General features: G+C 52.1%; 4 protein-coding genes across 4 annotated transcripts; 1 reads left to right on the plus strand and 3 right to left on the minus strand.

Annotated features, from left to right (window-relative positions):
- Positions 1-671: 671 nt before the first annotated feature.
- PtrM4_019450 (Pneumo-att-G multi-domain protein) lies at positions 672-2,617 on the plus strand (the record flags this gene model as incomplete). Its single annotated transcript, XM_001931806.1, has 2 exons — positions 672-2,415; positions 2,562-2,617. The coding sequence occupies 2 exons, from the start codon at positions 672-674 to the stop codon at positions 2,615-2,617; spliced, it is 1,800 nt and encodes a 599-aa protein (XP_001931841.1).
- A 1,760-nt stretch (positions 2,618-4,377) lies between these two features.
- PtrM4_019460 (bZIP-2 multi-domain protein) lies at positions 4,378-5,370 on the minus strand (the record flags this gene model as incomplete). The annotated part of the gene is made up of 3 exons (XM_001931807.2): positions 4,378-4,428; positions 4,549-5,108; positions 5,169-5,370. 3 exons carry the CDS (start codon positions 5,368-5,370, stop codon positions 4,378-4,380), a joined length of 813 nt encoding a protein of 270 aa, XP_001931842.1.
- A 1,614-nt stretch (positions 5,371-6,984) lies between these two features.
- PtrM4_019470 (uncharacterized protein) lies at positions 6,985-8,023 on the minus strand (the record flags this gene model as incomplete). Its single annotated transcript, XM_066103360.1, has 2 exons — positions 6,985-7,023; positions 7,073-8,023. The coding sequence occupies 2 exons, from the start codon at positions 8,021-8,023 to the stop codon at positions 6,985-6,987; spliced, it is 990 nt and encodes a 329-aa protein (XP_065965562.1).
- Positions 8,024-9,093: 1,070 nt separating this feature from the next.
- Positions 9,094-10,982, minus strand: PtrM4_019480 (DUF3984 multi-domain protein; the record flags this gene model as incomplete). The annotated part of the gene is made up of 5 exons (XM_066103361.1): positions 9,094-9,713; positions 9,768-10,472; positions 10,523-10,743; positions 10,791-10,860; positions 10,910-10,982. 5 exons carry the CDS (start codon positions 10,980-10,982, stop codon positions 9,094-9,096), a joined length of 1,689 nt encoding a protein of 562 aa, XP_065965563.1.
- Positions 10,983-11,515: the final 533 nt, after the last annotated feature.

Genomic DNA, 11,515 nt, shown 5'->3' on the forward strand with positions numbered 1-11,515 from the left:
GGCTGGTTACCAACTGACAGGAACCGAAGCTCCTGGTCCGGTCCGTGGATTGCCTGCTGCTCCGAGAAGCACCGAGAAGATGCCGTGTGCGTGGGAAAGGCGATGAAGAGTGGCGATCCTCGACTATTGCGCAGCCAACAGCGCGTGCTGGGGATGATATGCTTCCAACATTAGAGACACGATCGAACACAGGCCTAGATCCCTTGTTGAGTTGTAGAGTGTGATGCGAACGGCAGAAGGGGCATGTGCATGCAGGGACGCGTTGATCGTTAGTCGTAGCGTGGCAACCATGGCGTCGTCAAGAAATGGCGGCTAAATCTGTTCGGCAATGTCAATACGACCAGCCTTGCTTGATTGCTGCATAGCTAATTCGTGAGTCACACTGCGCGCCTTATGCATTCTGAACAAGAGTCACATCACGTGTTGCCGTCCCTGCCAACGTGACTGACAGCTTCCTCTTCCGACGAGTCGACGTGTGGCTAGTGCAACGCCACGAAGCGAGAAATCTGTCGTCATCACCCCCGTCACTCACTTACTTTCTAAACCGCCAGCAAACATGATAGCTATAAAGTCCGTCATGTCAACTAACATTCTTAATCTTTCCTACCCCATAACATTTCTGCCTTAATACTCAGCGTCATCCTCGCGCTGAGAAAGGCGTTCCATACGCAATGACAACCCTCGATACCTTACCAAATGAGATTCTTTCGCTAGTCACAAACCATCTCGAACGGCCGCGAGACTTACTTTACCTTTCTTTAGCTAGTCAGCGCTTGAATGAGTTTGCAAAACTTGACGGATGGAAAGCCCTGCTCAAAGGACGATTTGGGCTCGGTGGGCTGGATACAGACGCTCGTAATTCCGTCCATGGCTTAACAACACTATGTCGGAACTGGGATCGCAAAGGTTTCGTCGCCAGATACATTGATCCCACTGAAAAAATCATGAGCATGAACACATGGCAGCCTGAGCGGTGGAGAGGCCCGCAGGGCCAAACCATGGGATACCAACCTAGAATTGACAGCTATGAAGAGATTTACGGAGCATGGGGGGAAAGAAGGGAAGTGCTTGCATGGTCTGCCGGCACACAGATTCTGCTCAGAACTAAAGAGACGGGCGCGAACATTGAAAAAATTAGAAGAAGAGAGGAAGGACTGGAGCAACCGTCTGATCAAACATGGGTTTATGATGCCTTTAAACACTTGAACACGTGGTTCACATACAAGATACCAGATAGCTTTGAAGGCCGAGACGACATCACAGATCTGAAGCTACTTCGACCACACCAGCGGGATCTGGCCAGCGAAGAAATGGTCTTTGGAACTGCGTCGGGCCAGCTATCGCTGCTCAGTGTAAGCCCTGATTTTGCCGAAACCCGTGTTCAAAACTACGATACAAACAGGCGGCGCGTCAACAGTATCTCGATATCTTCGTCAGGCATGCCAATGCTGGCTGCAGTACTCGCAGATTCATCACTCGCTATCTATCATATAAACCGCGACCGCTTCTCTGAGCATCCAATCGCGCCATCCTCGGAGGTCAAGAGAATCTCGAAAGACCCACCGTATGGTCGAATATGGTCTTGCGAGTTTTTGTCGGAAGATAGGGTTGTTATAGGATTAGGCCCTAACATAGCACCCATCGAGGTTTACCAGATTGGACCCGACGGACTACTCCCTCAGCCTCTTCGCAAGTTCAATATCACCGCCATTAATACAGCATCTCCGCGACCTAATTCGGTCTATCCCGTACTACCCATTCCGACCACAGCACAGGGTGGATCAGATGCAGGCAACACTTTCCTTTCTGGCGGTTACGATGGCATCATCAGACTGCACGACATGCGCTCACTAAAAGCCTGCGAACCCATGTTCTGGGACCCAACAAACGACTCACCAGTATACTCGCTCGCTGCCCAAGGTCTCGAACGCATAGTATCAGGAGTATCCATGCACAGCATGATCAAAGTGTTCGACATGCGCATCTCCGGTTCCCACGCATACCACACCATCGCCTCGCCAACCAAACCCAAAGCTCCAACCAAGTCCACCATTAACTCGACCAAAACACAAGCCTCAACCATCAGCGGCGGCTGGAATGTCTACCTCAACCCTCGCATCCCTCCACCCCGTAACGCCTACCGGCACGACTACTCCCGGGTCCGCGACGACTCCCCCGTCTACAGTCTCTCAATCCCATCACCCACATCACAAAACCTCTACGCCGGCCTCGAAGGCGTGCTTGAAGCCCTCACCTTTCACGGCATCGCAGACCAGCACCCCGACTCCATGCTCTCGAACTCCATCGTCTACTATGACGGTGACGCCAAGAAAATCGACCTGGCCGCTTCCTTCAACCCCAACCAAGACGTGCTCAATCTGGGAATGTACGAACAAGGCACCAAGGAGGGCCTGGGTATGCAGTTGTTGGTTCAAGGCGGTGTAGCGTCGCCGGCGATGGTTAGAGATAGGAAGAATGTGGCCGAGGGGAGGCATTTGGATGGAAATTGGTGGGATTTGAGAAAGGGGCCGAGGTGGAGTCGGGACCAACCTCCTCCACAGGCTCCGGGGGTGGTACTGAGAGGAGGGAGGAGAGGAGGAAGAGGAAGGAGGGGTAGAGGAGGAAGAGGAGGAAGAGGCGGAGGTGGAAGTACAGCTTAGTGTAGAGCTGAACGTTTTTTTTATTGGTTAAGATGCGTTGTTACTTACTCTCGTATCGTTTATGAATGTGGAGATTACAACGTCGTCGCCGTGCTAATAGTGTCTTTATTTAACGTACACAGTCTACATTAAGAAGGCAAAGGAAAACAAGAGCTGAGCTCTACTGTTTACAGCGAAAAAAGTATCTCGGACTGCTAGCTACGCACTCTTATCCATACTATCTATATTCGCGCTTAAGCTGAGCGCATACTCAATCCGCTTCTTTATTCCTCTCTTCCCTCCCATCTACCCACTCATCCGAAAACCCCAAGTTTAAATCCTCAGCTCTACTAACCCTATCTGCTCAACGTAACTGTTATACCAAGACAACCCTATAGCAAACTCGCTTATTCGCTCCTCCCTAGATAAACAGCACCCCTAGCCAGCATAGTGCGGGCGCCCTAACGATCACGCCACGCCGTTTATCTATCCCGTAACCCGTATACATCCCGCCCACCAGCCTCAGCTGAAAAGAAGAAAAAAAACTCTGCGATACTTGGACACGTCCATCCAAGAATCCAAGAACCCAAGAGCGATAGTCTACGGACCCACTTTCTCAGCTGAAACAGACATCGGGTTTAGCGCCATGAAGATTGGGGAATGTTAAACGGCGAACAGCGAAACGTTTTAAACGGCCAAGTTTGAGAAGCTTGGAAGGGTGGGTCTACGCAACGGTCTCGATTCCGCGTGGCTGAGCGCAGCCGTTAGCAATAGTCGCGTGGAGTCTTGATGCGCAAGCGACTGTAGTTTGAGCGGCAGTGTTGCCTGCCTTGCGTAGCTCAAGATGTTGACTAGAGGAAGTGCGCCTAGCATCGAGGAGAGCTGGCTGGCTGACTGACTGAAATATACACCGAAAAAGACGCCGGTGGAGCAGGCAGCAGCAGCAATGTAACAGAAACGGGTACGGTTACATGCCACAACAATCCGCTCGGCTCGAGCTCGAGAGTTTGCAGGTGGATGAAAGGATGGATGAAATACATCATAGACCCCCCCAATGCAGAAAGAGGGAGCACCACCGCCGTCGGTGGGGGGAAAGTCCAGAGTCAGCTGACGTCAGAACCAAATCAGAGTTGCCCAGCGCAGCGCAGCACCGCATCCATCCAGCTCCGTAGCGTACGTACGTAAAACGCTCTCATCGGTAGTAGAAGGAAACCGAACACGACGTCGCGTGCCGAAATGCCGAAACTCTATATCGTGTGGTTCGGGACGGCTTGTGGTCCAGTAAAAGTCTTGGTTCCAATCTGAGCATATGGGCAAAGTTAGACAGACCGCGTGGCCCCTCTTTCTCCCTACGTAAGCGAAGAACCTTGACACGGCGGATAGCCGTGATGCGGTGGTCGAACGTGACAATCCTTGCTTGGCGTAAGCTATGCGGGCTACCGCGGGCAGTGCAACGTGGAGACGAGGCCTCCTGGAAGGAGTAAGGTAACTATGTGGGAAGTGTGCTGGACAGCCAGCTGGCGATAAGTGAGATGGTGGCGTTAGATGGCGTAGGTGCGGCAGGTTCCAGCTGGATGTAACGATTGGCGGAAGCTTAACTTTCTATTCATTCATCAAGGTTTTGGTCTTGGTTGCTGCTTACTGTACTCGCTGATCTCGGTATGTGGGGAATTCTGCGCATAGGCTTGGCTGAGGCTGCTGGTCGAGCAAGCCATGGGCGTAGTTGATGGGTCTGTCTTCAGATGTAGACAGAGCGCTCAAAGAAAGTGGTTTCATGACCGATGAAATACTGCAAATTGTGTCAGCACACTCGCTGCTTACGCCCCGTGTACTGTCAGGTGAAGTGCAAACCTCAATGCGGTCCAGGGTGGTGTGCCTGATAGTAGGGCGAGGAGGTAGGCAAACTCACGTTAGGATTGTTGAGCTTCTGGTGTTGGAGCCCGTAGGAAGCGCCGTGATCATAGGCGGCAGTGTTGGCCAGGAATTGCTGGGTCTGGTGTGAAGGCGTATGCGCCCGCTCAAACACTGCTTGTGCTTGCGGGTGAACATATGGATACATTGGTGAGCGAGGTGCGGGCTGTGGAGTGTATTCTGGTGCTGGTGCCCATGTAGGTGTGTTGTTCCAGCCAACGCTTGCTGGTGTATGATGGGGGTAAATGGGCGCACTCCAATTTTGGGGATAGAGAGGATACGTTGGTGCCACCGTGGTGTTGTGTGTATTGAAAGTAGCGGTATTGGTTGCCAAGATAGGGTCCGGTGCAACTGTGCTGTTTGCGTGCACCGAACTGAAGTCACTGACGGACGGTGTAGGATAAGGTGACGAACTTGGTCCCGCGAACTCGTAGTCCGCTGAGATCGAGCGCGCGTAAACTTTGCGTGGCTCAGGTGAGAGCTCTGTTTCTTGCTGACCGTCCGAGTCGTCTTTGATCAACTGTTGGAGGTATTGTAGCTTTCGTTTGCGCTTCTCCCCTGTGTCAAGACGTATTAGAGGAGATTATAATGAGTGATTGCAGTCAAGTGTCAACTCACTATAGTTTCGTGAAGCTATTCTGTTCTGCTGCTTTCTTATCTCGCTGTTTACCTTCTTCGGCTTCTTCCTTGGTTCCTCGTCTTCCCCGACTACGTTGGATCTTTGGCCTGTGCTTGAGGGGGACTGTGACAAGAGCGTGGTAGCAAGGGGGTTCATGATGCTAGTAGATGTAGTCGGGAGCCGGGAAAATGCGATGGACATGATGGAGATGTTGGCAACCGCTTCCTTATGAGCCGCCGATCAGTTTCTCGATGTGAACGGGCAGGGTTACATTTGAGGAGAAACCGACCCCGGAATTTTTTCGCTAGCCGTAACCAGAGATCAGTATGGTTCTCTGCCGTGCTTTTCCTAGCTATTGCTGATTAAACACGACAAGAATAGCAACAAGTGCAATAGCGGCGGGGGCAACCAAGGCACGACTTAATCCTGCAGCTGTCGACCCTGAGCTTAGTTTTGCCGCAAAGCAACATAATGTGATCATCAAAAATCACAGCCCAGATGGCACTCCTCCTGTCTCTAAGCTGTTAGTCATGTTCGCGGGCCCTGTTTACACAGTAAATGCCAATGGCAATGTCGCGTAGCCACTATATCAGTCAACCATCCGCGGTTACTTATTTCTCGATTAGATGCACTAGATGATTAATGTTGGCAATCAACTGACAGATTTATCTGTCATGTCCGATCCGAGCTTAGTCCGTGATGAATGGATGGACACGTGAGCAGGCGGAGTAATGTGAGGTGACACTGAGGCTCTCGCCATCGGCTCGGCAGCCGCGAGGCGGCTCTCGTGGCCATGACGAAAGAAAGCATGCGTCAGATGAGACAGTACAATGGAAAGCGTGACTCATGCACAGCTTAGAACGATGCGAATCTGTTGAGCTGAATGGGGCTATGTCTGTGGCGGCCTGACGTCGTAAGGTGCTAGCCAATTGTAGCCGCAGCTAGATGATGCATAAGCAAGAAGGAACGCGTATCTCACCCCGCCTTTTGAACCACTGATGGAACTGATCTATGTTTAATTGCGTGGTTTCTATCGTGATACGGCATTCCACTCCGTCCTGTTACTCCCAGCTACCTTGGAATCAGACATTCAGACCGCCATCACCTCAGACATGCGCTTACGGTAAAGTACTGTGAGGTACTGCGAAAACAAAGTTTCTTGGTCTTTCTAGTCTGGGCGATATATGCTTCAAGGTCCAATAATACAATTTGATACGCCTGGCTGTTTCAAACACACCGCTCCTGTGTCTATTCCAGGTGGGTTATATCGAGAAAACATACGACGTACTGACGAAGCTCCTCAAACCTCTTCCGCTGTTCTTACGCAACTTTGACCGAGATTGGATGGAAAAAGCCATCATGGGTCGCTACCGTGCTGATTTCGCAGGCACAGTTTCCCCTTCTCAATGTGCCCAGAAGACCTGGACATCCTACAATGCAGACCAGGAATAGCTTGGAATAATCTTGGACATGTACAGATAGCCACAAAAGAGTCGCTTGCAGAGTCTTATAATAAAATGAAAACAGTCAGCCTACCCTGAATATCCATGTCCCTGGATCTTGCAGCAGAAGACATGATAGTTCAGAAAACAAGACTCACATAGTGAGGAGATTGCCGTGGAACACAGGAAATACTCAATGCTCAATACAAGGAGCGAGTCAAAGTGGACGAAGCCCAACATCACCCAACAGGAATATAACATCGGTCAAAGGATGACCCAAGGCAACACATATCCCATCAGCTATACCACATCTTCAGGGTCGCCTCTACGAGCTTACTGCACATCTCAAGCCGCGACACACTACTAGTGACGCTCAGGCATCTGATGTTGCCTTTTCAAGTAACTTGCCTGCCTAATGTCAGATTTAATGCCTCATTTCAGCCCAAGACAAAGTAACTCACCTCATCAAGCACAGCTTGTAGTCTTCCCTCTTCGGCAACAACTTTCTTAACCGTGTCGCTGACATTACCCTCCAACCCAACATTGCAGCCCCTAGGTAGCCACCTCAGTATATGGAAAGCATTGGCGTATACGCTCGTTGCGCCCGTCACTCTTCCATCATCTGGAAGACTAGCTTGTAGGATGATTTTGAATGTCTTGAGACCCCAACAGTAGCGTAAACCAAGGCGTACGAGATCTGCAAACCCATCGAGGATATCGTGGTGTGAGGGTATGGTAAGGACGACGTGTTTGATAAGGCTGCGGGAGCGCTGATGGAGTGTAGACAAGGTATGAATGCCGCTTGTCAGATTGAGAGTAAAGACATTGTCGCTATAGAGCACCTGGCGTGCTTCCTTGTATATCTGCTTGTCAAGCCTCAATATTTCCGGCACGATAGGGTCACTTAGTGGGTACCGTTCATATCCAGAGTTTTTGTGTCGCGTGAATTGGGGACCATGCGGGCGCGAAACCACAATACTCTGTTGCCACATCTGGTTCCCATCATATAGTTCATCACCCGGCAAGGCGCATACAAGCTCGTCAGGCTTCTCGGGGGCGCGGTCGGCATGCAGGCTGAGCGGCTCCTCACGCACGAGGGCCATGTGGTAGATGTGGACACGGAGTTCGGCAGGGAGTCGCATAAAGGGAAATGGCTTCTCTGACATGCTTTGGGTGTCAACAACAGGAGGAGGATTTGTGAGTTGTGACTCTGTCAAGGTGCTGCGTTCAGGCGTTAGGAGACCGCTTCGAGTGCAGGCAGTGGCGGGCCCGGCAACAGGAGGTTGGCCCTCGACTTTATCTTCGTTTGCTGAATGCTGCGTGCGCGACCTCTTAAGTACCGTGTCCTCAATCTGGCATACAGGCTCGTCTTCGTCACTTGTTTCGCCTTGCCGCTTCCTCTTGCCGAGCATTGCGCGTGGGACTCGGGGTTCCATCGTTTTGTATTCGGGTGCTATCCAATATTGTATGTTCGAATGTCGCGTTAGAACAGTAGCTGTTGCCGCAGTTTTGCCTGTCCGTTTGTGCGCAAACGTGACGCCGGTGGGTGCGGGCGACGCGTCGAGCCTGTGAAGTTTGCGTGATGTAAAATGGATAAAGGGTGAGGTTTAGCGACTCCGGACAGGGTTAAGGTCGACTCCAACTAGACAAGGCGCGTGGGTACCGATAGCAAAAATGTGTTTCGGCATAAACAAAAATGGTGTAAGGAGGGCACGAGCCGGAAACGGCGGGGGGACTTGGGTCCACGGGTTCCAAGTCGAGAGGTGGGCAAGTTGCGGGGTCAGACCATCGCAATAGCGCGTATGAATACCGGCTAGCACATCTGTCATCAGCCAATACACATGACAATTGCGTCACGTGTCGTCATGAACATTATTCATGTAGGTGATAGAAAAATTCCTGGTGCACCTAGGTGACATAGAATACTGGACAGTGTGGGTAAGCACTTAATAGACGTGTTTGGCGACTACAGTGGCTTTCTTACACTAGTATGTCCCGTATTTTATGACACCCGAGTGGGTGGAAGAGAACTACGTGATTCAGATAATCCGAGTTTCATGACGTGGCAATACGATGAAACATGTACTTGTGGGCACGAAATCTCATGACCGCTGATTGAGCAGTGTACATATATTGTGGACGGACCAGAGAACTTCGTAAAAAGAAGTCATTACATTTGGCAAGTGGGGCATACTCTCTATGGAAAACACCAAGCATCACGATACCAAATGACATGATCTTCGTCTGTTGAACAAGTGACATCGAACTGTATCTACAATAGCCGTCACAGACTCGCGTCTTGCATCTTTGCAATTCGCCTTGGTCGGGAAAGTAATAATAAGGGAATCAAAACGACTGCATACTCATCCACATCGTCCTCCACGCTCTACCCATCCACACTGACTTTGTGCCCATGAAGCCTTTGCCCAGACGGGGACGGACAAATGCAACAATCCTGGGCGGCCGGACGGCACTGGCTGCCTTATAAGTCTATTAAGTTGTTGCTACCAGGCTGTCGGTTTTGCTGCTGCTGTGGCTGCGCACCAAATGGATTGGCGCTGCCATAAGGATTGGCGCCGAAGTTGTTTGCTGGGCCTGTCTGGGCAGGCATAAGGCGGTTTTGCTGAGGCATCCCTGTAAACTGAGAGTTGAGGAAGGGATTGTTGCCTGTGGCATTTGCATTGACCCTGTTCAAGCCTGCACCAGCCGAGTTGACAAACGTTCCAGGTGCTGTATGCTGAGCGGGAATACGCATGTTTCCAACATTACCAAATGTATCCTGTCCCTCTCCTGTTGCGAGAAGCGCGTTAAGCCGAGCGGCGTTTGGATCCATCTCCTTCTTGGGCTGTTGTGGCTGCGCTGTCTGCTGCGGTGAAAAGGCCGTTGGGGTGTTGAAAGACGTGTTGCTGAACTGCGGCTGCGCTGTCTTCTGTTCGCTCAACGTGTTCAGCGTTGGTTGCGTGAAGGTCTGAGTGGGCTGTGGTCGGTTGAAAGACTGGGCGAACGGGTTATTGGAGCCCGTCGGCTGTGGCATCAGAGACTCCTGAGGCTTGTTGTTACTGGCCCACGGGTTATGGCTACCAGGCTGGAGTGCATTTTGGTCTGGCTGCTGCTGCTGCTGTTGCTGACCCATGTCCCCAAAACCTCCAAACTGACCATATGGGTTGTTGTTGAAGGCGGTCTGCTGGGGCTGCATGAATTGCTGGGGCTGTTGTTGCGGCTGGCCAAACTGGTCGAAGCCCGGTTGCTGCTGCTGGAAGCCACCGTAACCGCCAAATCCGTTCTGGAAGCCCGTCTGCTGAGGTTGCATTCCAGTAGGCTGAGAGTACGCGTTGTTGAGGAAACCGGTGTTTTGTGGCTGTTGCTGACTCTGGTCCACAAGGTTGCCAAACCAGTCCACCTGGCCTTGTTGCTGGTAGCCTTGGTTGTTGCCTGTGGGTTGGTATGCGGTTGGCTGCACGGTAGTCTCGCCGAATAGTAGGTCTGCGTTGGTCTGCTCGAGCTCCTTCCGGCGCAGCTCCTCCTCCTCCTTGCTCAGCTTGATGGCCTTTTCTAAGTCGTCGTCCGTCTCCTCGGCCCTTGACGTACGTTCCCGACGCTTCCTCTCTTCCTCTGCTTCGTTCTTGCTGGCCTCGAGCGCTAGCCTGAGCTCCAAGTCTTCTTCTTCGGTTCTGCGATTACGGCGCGGGTCGCCGTTTCGTGGATGCCTCCCATCGCCGTGATCCGGAACACGATGTCCGCCTCCAGGGTACTCTTCGATGCCCGTCACTCGCGACTTCCACGATTTCCTGTCGGCTCGCTCGGCGCGCAATCTTTCTTCGTCGAGGATGAGCGAAGTCAGCTCCTTGGCGGCCATGCGCACTGTACATACTTTAGCAACGTAAACTCTGGACGGGGTGAGATGCGCTTACCGTTTTGTCCGACGTCTCGGCCGTCTTCATCCGTATGCTGGAACTCGCGCAATGTCTTGATGATGTAGATGTTCTTGCGCGCCCATGTCACCACGAGCTCTGAGCCCTCGTGCAGACAGTAGTCAAGCACCTTGAGCGACTTGAGGACGTGACGCCAGTTCTTTCCTCGGTCGTTGAGTCGCTTGTCGAGCATGTCCATGACCTGGTAGAAGTCGGTCGAGCTGAGTAGCCGTTAGCTTGGCGTCTGCAGCGACGGGTTCCATCGTACCTATTGAAGGTGATCTGGGCGATTTCAGCCATGTCTGATCCCACAGGTCCCCATGGGTCGTTACTGGTCGCTGCAATTGTCAGTTGCGCGCTACGTGGAGCTCTCGGGGCAATCCCTACCATTGCGGACCTTGACTTCGACCTGGGAATAGCCCTTGGTCACGTTCTTGACCGATCTCGCGATTTTACTCATATTGGCGACGGGTCTGGAAGCTCCGTCTTTGTGGTGTCGTTGGGTCGGAGCTGGCGGCAGGCAAGGTCGCAAGAGGAGTGCTGCGGCTTGGGGGTGTTGCACTGGGCTAATGACGTTCCGCTTATCAGATGGCGCTCGAGCAATGTGCGGCGCAGCGATTCCTACCCGACTAAACGCCCAGTGATTGTGAGATGGGGTAGTGTGGCAGTGTGGGTTGTGGCAAGCCGGGGTAAAATGGACATGCAGGAGAGTCGTGGATAGACGTAATGCGAGGCTGGTGCGCTGATGACCACCTGCAGCACCAAGGGACAGGGCCGAGCGGCCGAATTCAAGGGTCAAAGCGCTACGACGTAATCCTGGGTAGGAACATAGTTGTGCATGTAAAATGGTTGAACGTGAACACGACAATAGTAAGCAACTCTGTCCTGTCCTGGCCTGGCCATTGCATTGACGTGGACTGTTCTGATACGCTTTAGACGTCTGCAATTGCAAATGCCACAATCCGGAGCTGCGACGAGCTGACGAAGCTTGAG

The sequence above is a fragment of the Pyrenophora tritici-repentis genome, chromosome 1 (genome assembly GCF_003171515.1).
Source record: "Pyrenophora tritici-repentis strain M4 chromosome 1, whole genome shotgun sequence".
Lineage (NCBI taxonomy): Eukaryota > Fungi > Ascomycota > Dothideomycetes > Pleosporales > Pleosporaceae > Pyrenophora > Pyrenophora tritici-repentis.